We start from the raw sequence: 14,374 nt of genomic DNA on the forward strand, positions 1-14,374 counted from the left end.
TATCATCACACCGTAAGGAATTGAAAAAAAATAAATAAAAAAAAAAAAAAGAAGAAAACTGCCTTTATAAAACGTCCAAAAAAAGCAACAACAAAAAACAAAAAACAAAACAAAGAAGTCGTATATATTATATAATACTTCAAGGGAACAACAATATAAAGGAAAAAAAGCAAACCAAGGAAAAAAAAAAAAAAAAAATTGCCGTTAAAGGAGAAGCAAAAGGGTACATTATAAAGAAAAAAAAAAAAAAAAAGAAAGGAGGCGCACGCTGAAGCATCGGATGCGTACAGCAGCTGAAAGACATCTACACATCAAACTCCATCTCACACAAAAAAACAAAAACATAAACAGAATATGCGCTCAGTTACTAACTTTTCCCCTATTCCTACAAAGAGAAACAAACATAAAGGGTGATGCAAGCTTGGTTCACTGCACCCAGCATCTCCCACACACTCGAGTTAAGATAATATTACGCACTCATAAGCAGGAAAAGCAGATAATTTCAAATGGCAACGGGTTATGATAACCGGGTTCGTGTTCAACATAAAAGGTGGCATCCTTTCGGACCTCGCAACTGCCGGAATCCCCTCTGCGTGAAAAAAAAAAAAAAAAGGTTCGTGGATGGTGGTTGGAATAAGAGAATCACACGGAACTCGCGCCAACTTCCAACACGGCATGTATGGAATCAAAAAAACCATGTAATCAATAGCAAAACAACAACAACAACAACAACAAAAAAGGACAGAACAAAAAAAAAAAAAAAAAAAAAGGACAAACAATCGCATTTACTTTCTGAGCACCGTGGGGTTCGGACATACCTTTCACAACTTCTTAAAGGGTTAAAGCATTCCCATGAAAAGTAAAATCACATCGGTTCGAGCTTTATTGCTTCAGTTTCTCACTCCCCACGCCATGTCCTCAAGGAAACATCATCACGGCCAAAACACATAGAAGAGCAATAATAAAGGAAATAGGCAAACCAAATGCAGCAACCACACAGCTGTCTTTTAAGCCATTGCCTTTACTTTTACGTCGCGGGCACACATCCACTTTTCGCGGGCAAATAATTCGACCCTTATAAAATGTCGCATTCGGAGTGATGTGGCCACCCTCAGGACATGGTTCCCATGCCTCAGCACCAAGATAACGCACTTTCACTACCCCATTCTCGCACACAGTATCGACGCAGATGTCGCCAACAGAATATTGCAGCATTTCAAGGGAGTCGCCCTTCACGCACCGTGAATTCGGCCCGACGTAGCTTCCGCGCATAACTTTTGGATCACCGTCGATGCATCCAGTGTTGCTAAATTGGTGAATATAAGGGCAAAAGTCTACATAGTCATTCCCGCCCCCCGCTTTGGAATCGGAAAAGTACTGAAAATGAATAGGAAGGCTCTGGGAATAAGTATACAGGCCACAGGACCCAAGACCTCGACGGCTAGCGGTGCAAAGCAACTGACCCGGCGGAGTGGCACTGGCGCAAAACATGTCCGGGACGACGCTGACGCCGTTTTCTATGCACTTCCTTTCCAACAGGGCGCAGCCGGCATCCCTGCCCCAGGCCATGTCTTCCTCCATTCCCCCAATTGGCGCGATAAAATCCCATACTCTCAAAAGCCGACATTGTCAGTGATGTGTAGAGAGAAGCCCCTGAAATGCCTGCCATCAACTCATCCAACGCATTGCGACGTTCCCAGTGGGATCCCGCTGTCCCCCCATAACCCTCGTCCTCCAGCTCCATGCCCGGGGCGGTAGGGCAGTTGTAGTGTTCCCGCGTCTTCTCCTTCGTTATTGCAGAGCTCACAACCGTCACAAATTCCTTGCCGCGCACATTAGGGACCTTGCTCACCATACCGAGTGGTTCCATTATCTCGTAGCCAAATCCAAGAGCATGTGCAACCTCGTGTGCGGTTTGGCGCACTGTCGCATCATCACGAAGAAGGGTCCGAGGATCATAGTTCAACACAGCAACAAATGGACGACCATCCCGCAATGTGAGGCACGGCCCTGCCCACGCCGCCGCCCCAGTCACGGGTGCAGCACCGGCATAAATAACCATGTCGGTATTAGGCACCCCTTTCGTCCGGTGTTCACGCGGAATCGTAAATTCAGTGCAAATTCCATACACAGGATCCGGCACAACCAAGCTGATCCTCATGGGTTTAACAAAAAGTCGATCAGAGTGCATTTTAAGGGCTTTGGGAATGACATATGACTCAAAGATATTCTTCTTTTCCTCCGTCAATATATTCTCTCTTCGACAAATAGTCATTATTCCCCGAAGGTCCGACCTTTGTTGCCCCTCTGCAGTGCAGTACTTCAGTGGATTCTTCAGATCCTCCGTAAAAACCTTAAAGCGGATCGGAGCCCAGCGATCGTCCCCATCCTCGCTGGCGGCGGTGTACGCCTGCACGGCGCCCTGTCCCCGGCGCGGCACCTCACGCACCACCGCAGTCGGCAGCCGGCCGTATTTCTTCATTATCTCGTCAAATATGCAGCGGGAACTCGCGTTAAGGGCGGGATCGGCGGCGAGACAAACATCGACGCAACACAGCAGTAGAAATATCACTCGTGTGAAAAACAACGTGGTTTGGCGTGGTTGGTACATTTTTATTAATATTTATTTCTCTTTCTCTCTCTCTCTCTCTCTCTCTTTGTCTGTTCCACTGTTGAAGCAGCTGTATAGTTTGTGTTTTGTGGGTGAATTTCTTCCCTTGCGCTACACAAAGAAGAAAGAAGCAAATAAAATTGACGGAACACAAAATGGGTGTGTGGCACATTTCTTGGAGAGAATAAGTTGATCTTTTGACTGCGCGATGGAGGAAGAATCATTCGGGTCGAGTGCGAGGCAAGACAGTAACTGCAGTGAGAGTGCAAGTCGACAGAAACACACCGATTGAACACGTGCGTTGCTGCATTGGAATCCTGACATACCTCTCGCCCATTGTGTCATACCGTCTTTCGGTTATCATACTTGGAGGGTGGCGCACAAGGCGTTCCCAGAGCTTGTTTGCGCACAAACAGTTGAACCCAAAACCGCCACGGAGACAAAGGGGTCTTGGCGAAGTTTCTCTTGCGCCACCCTGTTTAGCTGAATATCCGCTCTTTTCCCTTGACGCGTTAAAAGCGCAGTGTATCCTGGCGTCACTCGTGTGCTTACAAGAAAACAGCCGTCCGACGACACATCGCAGCGAAGAGATCGAGCATGGGGAAGTATTCCGCCGCCGTCGCTGCTGCCAGAAGAAGAGGCGGGGAAGGAGGAAATGACTCCCCGCAAAGTATCACTCTGCTTCTTTCGTGCATTCATCGACCCGTCCTCCAGGGAGTTAATAGACGTCAGGATACTGGAGCCACCCGTGTCAACCATTCCTATCGTTCCAAAATCCCAGCGGCAGTGCCGCATGTCGCTGATGGGGTAAGAAGTGGGAATGGAGAAGCTTCCGGCTATAACCGCCTGCCACGCGTCCTCTGCTGGTGAGCTTCTACCACGCTTTTTCGTCCGGAGAGATGTCGTCAAAGCCTTGCGTAAGTCTGTCACTACAACCGTTCCACAGGAGTCCCCCAGGCCACAAACCACACGAAAGCTATCCTCCAGGGCACAGCATGACAGGATGCCAGCGCGTGGAGGAGCTGCCCGAAATCTTCCTTGGGCAGTCCGACATGCGGAGGCCCGCTGGGGCGCATATGTATTTACGAGTAGCACACCGCTTGGATCGCGCCAGTCCATAAGAGAAACTTCGCCGGAGGAGAAACAGACCACGAGGGATTGAGGTCCCCAGCAGTCCATACACGTGGCGTTGGCCGCAGTACGACCGAAGTTGAACAAATTTTCCTTTTCCAACGAGTCCAAATTGAGCCGATACACGCTTTCACCTGACAGAACGGACACTGTGGGCTCAAATTCGCTGTGGCGTCGCAGTCGCAGCAATATTTCACTGCTTTCATCGGAAAGCAGCAATGTTGAATTGACATAATGCCAGTAACCCTCGTACAAATAAATCACAGAATTTTCTCTTGAGCCAGTATCCATAACATCATTGGAGTGTGCACCACCCACCGAGGAGAAACGCAGCAGCGCCTCCTGTTCATAAATATAAAATGAATAAGAGCTAGAAATGAGTTGCCGCGCCTCCCGCAACTCCACCCGAGCCTCGTCGATGTGTAATGCGAGAAGCTTTCCATCCGGTTCGGGAGATGCTGAAAGAAGACATATGTCACCGCTCATATCGTTGCTCTGCTCAGCGTCGAGTATAAGGGAAGCGTGATCACAGTATGGATGTGTTGGGACACACGTTTTCGTACCATCCCCTGCAGAAAGACACTTCTTTGATGGCAGGCCTTGCAGAGCACACTGGAGACGCCACATTTTAACTACTGCGGCAAAACACCACCCACCTGAGCTAAGGAACCAAAACGACATCCGCAACAATGGCAGCACACATATATGTATGTATGGAGAGAGAAGGAAGGAAAGAAAGCAAGAAGAAAGAAGAAGAAAAAAAAAAAAAAAAAGTGGCTGGCCGGAGAGGAGTAGGAGAGAAAACCCTACCCCTCGTTTCCTTCCTCTCCACGGGAACCAACACGCGAGATCTTTAGCACCACCACCACCACCACCACCGCAGGAAAAATAAAAACGGTGAGAACAACAGACAAAATGTTACAAATCCCCATCGTACTTCAGTTCAAACAACAAGAAGAAAAAACACGAAAAGAACAACAACATCCTCTTAGGTCAATAAAAAAAAAAAAAAAAAAAAACCAAATACCGGTTCTTAACTTATACAAAAGCATCTTTTATTTCTTGTGCCTATTTTCCCTAGCATGTCATGAATATGTATGTGACTATTTGCCTGAGGCAGGTGAGAATTCGTTCCAGTTGCAAAGGCAGTAACGCTTACATCACAACTGTGATGCCTCGAGGCATAATGGGCTCATCCCATTGCATCAACGAGTTTTTTAATCCTACTTTATCTTTCTCCCCCGGACCTCCGGAAGGAAATTTTTTCCCACTGCGACGCCTCCTTATCTTACCGTGGGTGATGGATGCACCCCCGTATTCCTCATCCCACGTCCGTATTTCGCTAAAATGGATGGAGACAATGTAGACATCTAGAAATTCCTTCGTGCGCCGCGGAGCAAACCGCTTGGCAAGCCGCAGCGTCGTCTCTCGCAGTATTTCGCGGTTGTTGGTGCGGGGGGTGATTTCTTCGTACTCCTCCGTGACCCAAAAGACACGTGGAACAGTTCGCCGTGTGTCGATGGAAACACGGCCGGTTACAAAGTCGTGAAGAAGAAGATCCTTGTGTACGGAGTCAAAAATCGTCAAGACGGTATTAATGAATTGTTCCTCGGATACAATACGGCCGTACTGTGATTCCCGGCGGATTTGGGCGGCCTTGCACCTCGTTCCCTTCTGCCGAAGCGTTATGCCTATCTCATTCTCTAGCCGTATGGCACCATAGGCAATGGAGAGGAAAAAATCCATAGTCGCCGGGGCCAAACTGAAACCCATACGATCTTCCTGCGCCGATATATCGCCACACTTTCTGATGCCGTAGACACTCTTTAACAGTTCAACTTGTGCTTTTCCCAAAACGGGAATGTCACTAAGGGGAACATCCGCCAAAAATTCCTTTAAAGACTCATGAGTTGGGAGGTCATAATGCTTTAAGCTCAAAATGCCTCCTGAAGCCAAAGCTGCTGGGCGCAGTGGAGGCTGATTTCGACTCGCTTCACATGCCATTTTGGCAAGAACCGGCGTGGAGGAGATGCCGCACCACGCCCCAATGCGAAGTTCATCCGCCAAAACGCGGCTCAACATGTTCGCCACATCCACCAGCGAGTTATTCTCGGAGGGTGCGCGCTCGATGATTGGAGTGACCTCTACTGACACCTCCAGCGGCCAACGCTTGTCCACGATGATGAATCTTGTCAACATCCGCAGTTTATCTTTAACCCTCTGAAAGTCCTCTAGCGTGATTTTCCGCACCGCTCCGTTGCTGGTGGTGTCGGTTGGAGAAAAAAAGCAAAAGTGAAAAACCTTTCCCAGGGATTGGACGCTGTACCGGTATTTCATCCGCATGATTCGACGCATCACATCATGCTTCTTCCGATGGGGCGAGAAAACAATTGTCTTGTCCTTTGCCACAATGTTGGCGATGACGTCAGGTGGGATCGTCTCCATCAAGTGCAGGGGAAGTGCCAACTTCCCCAAATCTACCGGTTCGAGTTCCATGTCGATATCCACCCCTTCCCCGTCTACCTCCCCCTCTGCCCTCTTCCTCCTCCCCCTCCTCCTCCTCGTCATCGTCGTCGCCGTTGTCGTCGCCGCGACGGCCCCGGCATTCGTATCACCATTCAGCCGTTGGAATCGCGGAAATGTGTGGCACACGACACCAAAACATCTGGTGCCAGTGAGAAAAAATGAATGCGACACATTTCTTCGAGGCAGACGGCACGGCAACAGAAGTCTCCAACTTCCGCCCGACACCGCCGCAATGGACGGAGCATAACGGGCACAGGACCCCAAAAGCATCCCAGAGAAAGAAATACCTCTACAGGCAAAAGCCAAAAGGCCCCGCCAAGCAATAGAAAAAAAAAAAAAAAAAGACGACACCAAGAACAAAGGGCAAACCGCAACCAAACAACCAACTAAAAAAAGAAAAAAAGAAAAAGAGAAAAAGCGTGCGTGCTTGGAAGAAAAACAAAAGCCATGAGGCTGAAGTAAACACACACACACACAAACGGAAAAGCAAACAAAAAAATGAAGGAGCAAAACTCATTTAGACGCATATGTATGCATTTCCGTCGTGGTTAAACCCATTGAAGGCCCACTCACGTCTCTCACAATCTCTTAACAACAACGAGAGGGAAGTTCTGATGCCACGCGACATCCTTTATCCGCCAGAGTCCGTGGTAAAAGGACTACAAGGAGAAAAACATTAATAAAAAACAGCAGCCAGTTCAGGAAAAAGTCATCATCACCATTACCAGCGGCAGCCACAACGAAAACTGAAGGCAAATTGATGAACGCCAAGCCAGAGAAATGCTTGAAAGAAAATAATAATAATAATAAAAGAAAAATAAAACGTACAGTGAAGCATACAGAAGGAAATAATAATAATAATAATAAAGAATACAAATTGTACAGTACGCAGCACACAGAACGAGCAGGCAAAAAGTCCCCGGAGAAGACTTCAAAGAAAGGCGTCATTTCCTTCCCTCCCAAGCAAGGTCAACAGAAAAAAAAAAACAAAAAAAAAAAAAAAAACAAAACAAAAAGAAACAAAAACAACAACAACAAAAAACGCGTGCGTTTCCACGGCCGGCAATAAAATGCATGGCTTAATTCTGTGTGTTTATATGTGGGGGAAGGGCGGGTGTGCACGGTGCACACTAACGACGTCCCAAACACAGAAAAAAAAAAAAAAAAAAAAAAAAAAAGTTTTTTCCTCGGTGTTTACGAAGAACATGCCTAAATAGAGAAAAAAACACGATTCACATTGCCAGATGGCGCGTTCAGCACGCGCGTATGTGAGGCTGTCTTTGGACGCCTTTCAACCGAAAGGACAGAAGCAGTGATGCGTGCAGGTGGACGCCCCTTCCTTTCCTCCACTCCGGATATAAGTTTTTTACGTGAGGTTGATTGCAGTTTTCCCAGTCGCACACCCACCAGGCGAAAGTTTTCAAAAGAGGCGAGATGGGGCTGAAGAAGTTTCCGCGTCGCTTCCCGGAGAGCGGCAAAATCGTTTGTCGCCTCGCCTAACGTCAGACTAAACTGATGGTTTTCAAACGTACGTCGCTTCATGAGCAGTGTGACACGTTGCGCTGCCACACGCCGGAGCAGCAAGGTGTTATGCACAGCCACAAGAACTTCCAGCACAATTTGCTTCAACTCCGCCTCGCTCTTCAAACGACGCTTAAATGTGATTTCATGTCCCACCGTTTTTTGTGTCCCATCGCTTCGCATACGGTCCGCGTTGCTCCGTACCACGCCAAGTCCTGCCGAAAGATAGAAGCGAAAGGTCTTCTCCGGAAACAAGAAACACAACAGTCCCTTTTTTCTCAGCATACATCCACATGTCCGAATGCCAAGTACGCGGAGAACGGCGTCCTGCACAGGCCCGATCCCAGGCACTGCGCGCACGGGAAGATCCTTCATAAACTCCACGACATCCTGCCGCGTCCGCAGACGGAGCTCGTGCTGGCCGTTCGGCTTCTCGTAGTTACTCGCAATCTTGGCGAGCGTCGCCGTCGGGCCAATGCCAGCACTGGCCGTCAATTGCGTCTCCGCAAACACGCGCGCACGGAACTCGGACGCAACATCCCCCGCGGTCATGCCGGGGTGCTGCTGCAGGTACGCTGTCACCTCCATTGTCAGTTCGTCAAGACCCACGCTGGTAAAGTTTGGGTCGTACGCGGCCGCAATGCCACGTACCACGGCGGCCTCTGCATGGTAGGCATCAAAGTCTGTTGGCACAATAACGAGTGACGGGCACAGTTTCACGCCAATGTACCCGGGCATCCCGGAGCGCACGCCGTAGCGCCGTGCCACATAGTTGGTTGTGGAGAGCATATCAAAGGTCCCCACGCCCAACGGGACGTCCACAAGTGAGGGATTCTTCTTCATCTCCACTGCGGCATAGAACATGTCCATGTCCACGTGCACATAGTTGCGGAAATGACGTCCTGCCTCCAGTTCCACCTCGCACATTTCTACCTTGTCCTTCAATGCCTGCTTTTCGGCAGTGGAGAGATAGCGGTACACTTCAGATTTCGATAGGAGTTCCATATGACGCTTCTTCCGTTGCGCCTCCAGTCGTTCCTCATTGAGGTAAAAGGCTGACCCTTTGGAACAATTTTCAATGACTTTGTTTACGCGTGCCTTGTTTACACCAGAGAGCCCCGCTTTGGTTGCATCGAGTGTCAGCTTGCTCGATACCTCATCAACAGCCCGTTTTTTACCCCGTATGCGCCGATGGAATACTGCCGGGGAAACTCTCGCCCAGCAGCGCTGCATTGCCGTCACACGCACCAATTGTCTTTTTCCTCCACCCTTCCGTGAGAAGAGAAAAACAACAAAGCCAAAATAAACAAACAAACAAACAAAAAAGCTGCAGGGCAAAGCAAAAAAAAAAAAAAAAAAAAAAAAAAAAACAACCGTTAGTCATCATATGCAGTCAAGCTTTTAGCATGATGATGATGATGATTCACCCTCCTCTCCTGCTGCGCACACAACCCCCCCGCCCTCGCGTACTAGGCTTGCTTAAGGCACTACTAAAGATACTTCTCTTCCTTTTGTTTTATTCGGCGGCTTGTCGCCATACTCACCTCACTTCTTTACAGGTGGCGGGTATCACCCGCGGCAAAAGAAGGATGCCAGCACCGTCGCATCAACAGGCTTCTGGGCATCATCACCTACACACACACACACACACACACGCGTGCAATTTTTCTCATTCTAGATTCGTGACGTGGAGGTGCAACCCGTTATGCGGCAGCGCGACTTCCTTCGAATAGACGTTACGCTATTTGTTTGTTTTTGAACACCGACTCCCCATAAGGTGGCGTATCAACCACCGGCGGAAGGACCTGCGGGGAGCTATTCAGACCCTCATTTCCCATCAAGGCAAGCCGTTCCAAAGCTGTGACGCCGCCAGAAGATGAATATTTCGTCGGTGGGAAAAAGACAAATGCCTCAATGTGATCTAATGCATCTCGAAGAAATTTAATTTCTTGCAACTGCAATTGTAAGGTTTCCTCTAAAAAAGTACAATTTGAGCGTGCTGTCATTGCTGCTTCCCTCTCATGTGCATAGTCCATTTGAACATTCCGCAACTCCAGACGAAGCGTGTCGAGCTCCATCGCATCGCGTTGCCTTTCTTTTCGCCGCTCTTCGCGTGGTGCAGGGCTCTTCAATGGAGCCTCTGCAGGAAATGCCACTGGAGGAACCACAAGTGGCACCGGTTCCTTTTCTTCTGCTTCCTCTTTGGGTCGTCTTGGCTCTTGATGCCACGACAGTTCTCCTTCTGTTGTTTGAGCAGCTGCAGAACGGCGGTAGACATCCGCCGTCTGACACGCCGCCGTCGTGACGCTGTGACTCGTCTGCGTCTCTTTATTGCATCCACCGCAGTATTTTCTTTCAATGACGGCAGCCGCCTTCTTTAGAAGCATGTGTTTCACCTTCAACCCCTCGTCCACCTCCGCTAAGTTAAGCCGTCGTGTTAACTCCACCATTTCCTTCTGCGTGGATTCCAGAGCGCGTTGCCACTCACCATGAGCCTCCTCCAGCTCAGCCTCATGCTGCTCAACAAGCCTCCGGTTTTTGCACTGGTAGCTCTCATAGGCATCATTTGCCTGCCGTTCAAATGCATCGAGCAACGCTTCACGGTCCCTGTGCCACAGTTGGAAAAGCACGGTCGCGTTCCCTAAAAAAACACCATGCTGTAGCAGCATAAGGCTTTGCATCTGCTGCTGCATGGAGAACAAAAATTCTGGAACGGCAGCCACCTTCTTCTCCAATTCGTCAGTAAACGCACGTGCGTCACGAAAAATGCCAAGACACTCCTCAAGGTCGTTGGTGAGGGCTGCGTTTTTACGTTGAAGCGCAAGAATGGTGGAGGAGCATGTTGGTGGCCTCGTTGTTCTTGTCGACACCGCCACGCCGCTTTGAGATGCACCTGCGGAGCCGTGAGCACACACGTACTTCATCGCACTGGCCGCAGCAACGACGGCAGGTACTCACACAGTCCCTTGGCAGCTCTTCAAAGAACAACAACAACGACAAAACAAACAAACAAACAAACAAAAAAAAACGGGCAGACAACACCAATGATGAGAATTTGACAAATACACAACGTCAAGAGAAAATAGAGAAATACATCCGGAGTGCAATTCGCACTCGTCGCCCCACAAAACAAAAAAAAATTTGCTCTGGTAACGGAAAGGGTATCCGTAACAAATATACGCGAGAGAGAATACAGCTGAGCCTCACACATTCAATCAATCACGATGATGTCGTCACCACCACTACTGTTACCTTCAGACCGCCTCAACTTCACCGGTGGACTCACACACACCACATCATCGTCACCCTCCTCATCGTACATTGCATCCCTATTCGCTGAGCAACACAACACCTCGACACCATTATTCTCATCCTTACAATTCACTTCTTCTTTTATTGGTTTTTTGACCCCACAACTTGCCGTGCGACAATTGGAATAGCTACGACTGCAGTACTGCAACAGAGTACGCTGCATGCCACCCCGCTGCAGAGCCTCGTACTCAGACTTTGTGATGATATCCGCCAGCCGCACACCCACCAGTCGCAAGAACGCGTATTGGTCCGCAATACGAAGCAAAAGCTCGTCAACTCCACGACGGAGAGTCTCTAAATCATCCGAGTGTTGTGGCAAATTTTTAGAGTACTGATGCACTTGAAAGCTCGCCCGCTTGGTCTTCAGGACGATTTGTCTACAAACCAATTCATTTTCCTCAAGTCGACGATGCGCCGTCTGCAGGGCTGAATGTGCAATCTGCTGCAACTCCAGGCGACTTGAGAGGTTTCTAAATGTGCGTTCCATACCGATAGATTTCCGTTCAGCCTCCGTCGTTCGCTCAATTCCATCATTCGTGTCAGCGTCCATCCAGCGCACCACGCCCATGGAAGAGCCTAAAAGAAAACAAAATGTCTTCTCTGTCAGAATGTAACACAGCTCAACACGCCGATCGTATATCTCCCCAAGAAGGTTGATATCCAGGCCGTGAAGGATGCTTTCTGTGGAGCGGCCAATCCCAGGCACTGTGCGCACGGGAAGATCCTTCATAAACTCCATGACATCCTCCCGCGTCCGCAGACGGAGCTCGTGCTGGCCGTTCGGCTTCTCGTAGTTACTCGCAATCTTGGCGAGCGTCGCCGTCGGGCCAATGCCAGCACTGGCTGTCAATTGCGTCTCCGCAAACACGCGCGCACGGAACTCGGACGCAACATCCCCCGCGGTCATGCCGGGGTGCTGCTGCAGGTACGCTGTCACCTCCATTGTCAGTTCGTCAAGACCCACGCTGGTAAAGTTTGGGTCGTACGCGGCCGCAATGCCACGTACCACGGCGGCCTCTGCATGGTAGGCATCAAAGTCTGTTGGCACAATAACGAGTGACGGGCAGAGTTTCACGCCAATGTACCCGGGCATCCCGGAGCGCACGCCGTAGCGCCGTGCCACATAGTTGGTTGTGGAGAGCATATCAAAGGTCCCCACGCCCAACGGGACGTCCACAAGTGAGGGATTCTTCTTCATCTCCACTGCGGCATAGAACATGTCCATGTCCACGTGCACATAGTTGCGGAAATGACGTCCTGCCTCCAGTTCTTGTTCAATTTGACTAACTTTCCTCTCCCACTGCTTTCTGCATGCTGCATTCTTTTCTCCACTCATGTATTGTGCGAATTGCGCTGACTTCTGACGCAACTGCAGCACGTGTTTCTGCCGGATCTCAGCCTTTCGCCGTTCGTTTATGTAATAACTGGAACCTTTCGATGCCTCTTGGATGATAGCTGTCGTCTTGTTCGCATCCGCCAAATCCAAACCAGCCTTGTTGCTGTCAAACTGTAGTTGAAACTCAGGCAGCGTTTGGGCTAGCGGAATAATACGAGTGGCCGCAGTGTGAGTGTCACATGGTTTCTTGCTGTCCATCTCAACCATCTGGAACTTGTCACCTGCCGTCGTGTCATTTTCTGCCCCATCCAACACCATCACCTTCTCCTTTTGAAGGCGGCTTTTTACCACACTCATTTGGGGTTCGCCTGCGGGCGTCGCAAACGTGATTGGGCAAACTGAAGACCCGCCCCCCCCCTGCAGTGCCACGCAGCAGATATAAAACCTCTCACGGTTGCCGGCCTGCGCCACGTCTTCTCCCGTCTTTGGCCTCCACGCAGCCCCTTGACGCAATTCCTAAAAAAAAAAAAAAAAAAAAAAAAAAAAAAAAAAAAGAAGAGGAAAAGCAAAAAGCAAAAAAAAAAAAAAAATGAATAATTAACGAAATAATGAGACAAGGCGTGTGTGCCATTGAAACGACGTCCCTCCTTGTCACTCGCCTAGCCAATTCCCCGTCTGCATGATGCAATCAAACGTATACCCACACCACATAGAGAAAAATCCCCTATAAAAAAAGAAGGGACAGCCAAACAACTAGACACAAACACACAGAGGAAATACAGCGTGTATGCGTATGTAGCCAGACCCTGATTTATTATTATTATTTATCTTGGCGCGGTTGGTGTTTTTTTTTTTTTCCGGTTTTCGTTTTCTCCATCCTTCTGCCTCCCTCCCCTTCCCACTCTCTCTTCTTCTTTTTTTTTTTTTTTTTTTCAATGAGCTGCCTGCCTGAGTGAGTGTGTGAGTCGTCTGGCTCTGCCCCCCCCCCTTTTTTTTTTTTTCTTGTTGTCCCTCCACTGTGAGGAGAAACACACGAGGGCCATTTTGTGTGATGAGTCGTGCATGACGGTTCACACGCACACGTACCGCAGCACCATTGGGATTGAGCGAAGAGACAGACAGACAGACAGACAGGGAGGAAGGGAGGGAAGGATGGAGGAAACAAAAACAACAACAACGACAAAAAAAACAACCAAAAAAAAAAATAAAAAATAAAAAATAGAAATAAAAATGGAAGTAAAAAACAATTTGGGGTGTTGGTTGGTTGGTTAGGGGTCTGTTATTCGTGGGAGCCCCGTACTGGTATGGCGGGTGGACGGAGCCGTGCGCCAGACAAAATAAAAATAAAAATAAACAGACAAATTTGGGAAGTGGGCGGGCGGGGGGAATTTAAAAAAAAAGAAAAAAAAAAAGAAAAATTAAATTGAACAATTCCCTCCTTCCCAAAGAAAAACAACAAAAATAACAAATCACAAGGAGAGAAAACCAAAAAAAAAAAAAAAAAAAAAGGAGGGGGGAAGTGTTTATGGAGCGGCGGCCAAAACAAATAAATAAATAAAAAAAAGAGGGAAGACAAACAAACAAACAAAAAAAAGGAAGGTGAAACGCAACGGCAAGACGCAACGAATAAAACAATGCTCATAGCCTGCGAATCACGAATGAATAAAGGGAAATAGGGGGCGGGGTGGGGTGGGGGGGGGGGGACGGAAGGAAAAGCCAAAGAAAAAGAATAAAGCATCTTCCTCCTTCTGCTGCTGGCGCCGCAAAACACACACACACACAAAGAGAGATACAAAGACACACACAACCCCCCTCTCCTTCCCCCCGTTTTGATCGTTTTCTTTTCTCTCTCTCTCTCTCTCTCTTTTTTTTTTTTTTTTTTTTCTCCTCCTTTCTTCTCTCATTTCTTCCCTCCACCTCCTCCAAAAGGTTCCCCC

The 14,374-nt window shown here is 48.7% G+C and overlaps 5 protein-coding genes and 1 pseudogene across 5 annotated transcripts, besides 35 other annotated features; all 6 read right to left on the reverse strand.

The window, feature by feature from the left end:
• Window positions 1–2,096: a sequence feature (heterozygous, Esmeraldo-like haplotype).
• Window positions 24–58: a microsatellite.
• Window positions 78–198: a sequence feature (T-rich).
• Window positions 233–257: a microsatellite.
• Window positions 713–735: a microsatellite.
• Window positions 749–769: a microsatellite.
• Tc00.1047053503755.60 lies at window positions 920–2,611 on the reverse strand (annotated as a pseudogene).
• Window positions 2,097–2,721: a sequence feature (areas merged during assembly that could not be assigned to a particular haplotype. This can correspond to areas where the two haplotypes were merged or to regions with more than two copies in the genome that were merged during assembly.).
• Window positions 2,629–2,657: a microsatellite.
• Window positions 2,722–2,838: a sequence feature (heterozygous, non-Esmeraldo-like haplotype).
• Window positions 2,839–3,485: a sequence feature (areas merged during assembly that could not be assigned to a particular haplotype. This can correspond to areas where the two haplotypes were merged or to regions with more than two copies in the genome that were merged during assembly.).
• Window positions 2,972–4,423, reverse strand: Tc00.1047053503755.54 (hypothetical protein, conserved; the record flags this gene model as incomplete). The annotated part of the gene is made up of 1 exon (XM_802832.1): window positions 2,972–4,423. One exon carries the CDS (start codon window positions 4,421–4,423, stop codon window positions 2,972–2,974), a length of 1,452 nt encoding a protein of 483 aa, XP_807925.1.
• Window positions 3,486–14,374: a sequence feature (heterozygous, Esmeraldo-like haplotype).
• Window positions 4,460–4,516: a sequence feature (CT-rich).
• Window positions 4,600–4,621: a microsatellite.
• Window positions 4,741–4,761: a microsatellite.
• Window positions 4,898–6,538, reverse strand: Tc00.1047053503755.50 (hypothetical protein, conserved; the record flags this gene model as incomplete). Its single annotated transcript, XM_802831.1, has 1 exon — window positions 4,898–6,538. One exon carries the CDS (start codon window positions 6,536–6,538, stop codon window positions 4,898–4,900), a length of 1,641 nt encoding a protein of 546 aa, XP_807924.1.
• Window positions 6,265–6,305: a microsatellite.
• Window positions 6,304–6,333: a microsatellite.
• Window positions 6,590–6,685: a sequence feature (T-rich).
• Window positions 6,725–6,779: a microsatellite.
• Window positions 7,060–7,091: a sequence feature (AT_rich).
• Window positions 7,116–7,135: a microsatellite.
• Window positions 7,245–7,310: a microsatellite.
• Window positions 7,420–7,446: a microsatellite.
• Window positions 7,478–9,022, reverse strand: Tc00.1047053503755.30 (DNA polymerase kappa, putative; the record flags this gene model as incomplete). Its single annotated transcript, XM_802830.1, has 1 exon — window positions 7,478–9,022. The coding sequence occupies one exon, from the start codon at window positions 9,020–9,022 to the stop codon at window positions 7,478–7,480; it is 1,545 nt and encodes a 514-aa protein (XP_807923.1).
• Window positions 9,090–9,112: a microsatellite.
• Window positions 9,131–9,159: a microsatellite.
• Window positions 9,423–9,444: a microsatellite.
• Tc00.1047053503755.20 (uncharacterized protein) lies at window positions 9,526–10,713 on the reverse strand (the record flags this gene model as incomplete). The annotated part of the gene is made up of 1 exon (XM_802829.1): window positions 9,526–10,713. One exon carries the CDS (start codon window positions 10,711–10,713, stop codon window positions 9,526–9,528), a length of 1,188 nt encoding a protein of 395 aa, XP_807922.1.
• Window positions 10,789–10,815: a microsatellite.
• Tc00.1047053503755.10 (DNA polymerase kappa, putative) lies at window positions 11,001–12,794 on the reverse strand (the record flags this gene model as incomplete). The annotated part of the gene is made up of 1 exon (XM_802828.1): window positions 11,001–12,794. One exon carries the CDS (start codon window positions 12,792–12,794, stop codon window positions 11,001–11,003), a length of 1,794 nt encoding a protein of 597 aa, XP_807921.1.
• Window positions 12,956–13,027: a microsatellite.
• Window positions 13,346–13,370: a microsatellite.
• Window positions 13,550–13,571: a microsatellite.
• Window positions 13,597–13,680: a sequence feature (T-rich).
• Window positions 13,772–13,791: a microsatellite.
• Window positions 13,829–13,855: a microsatellite.
• Window positions 13,925–13,945: a microsatellite.
• Window positions 13,978–14,030: a microsatellite.
• Window positions 14,274–14,338: a sequence feature (A-rich).

Source organism: Trypanosoma cruzi, genomic scaffold (genome assembly GCF_000209065.1).
Source record: "Trypanosoma cruzi strain CL Brener 1047053517069 genomic scaffold, whole genome shotgun sequence".
Taxonomy (NCBI): domain Eukaryota; phylum Euglenozoa; class Kinetoplastea; order Trypanosomatida; family Trypanosomatidae; genus Trypanosoma; species Trypanosoma cruzi.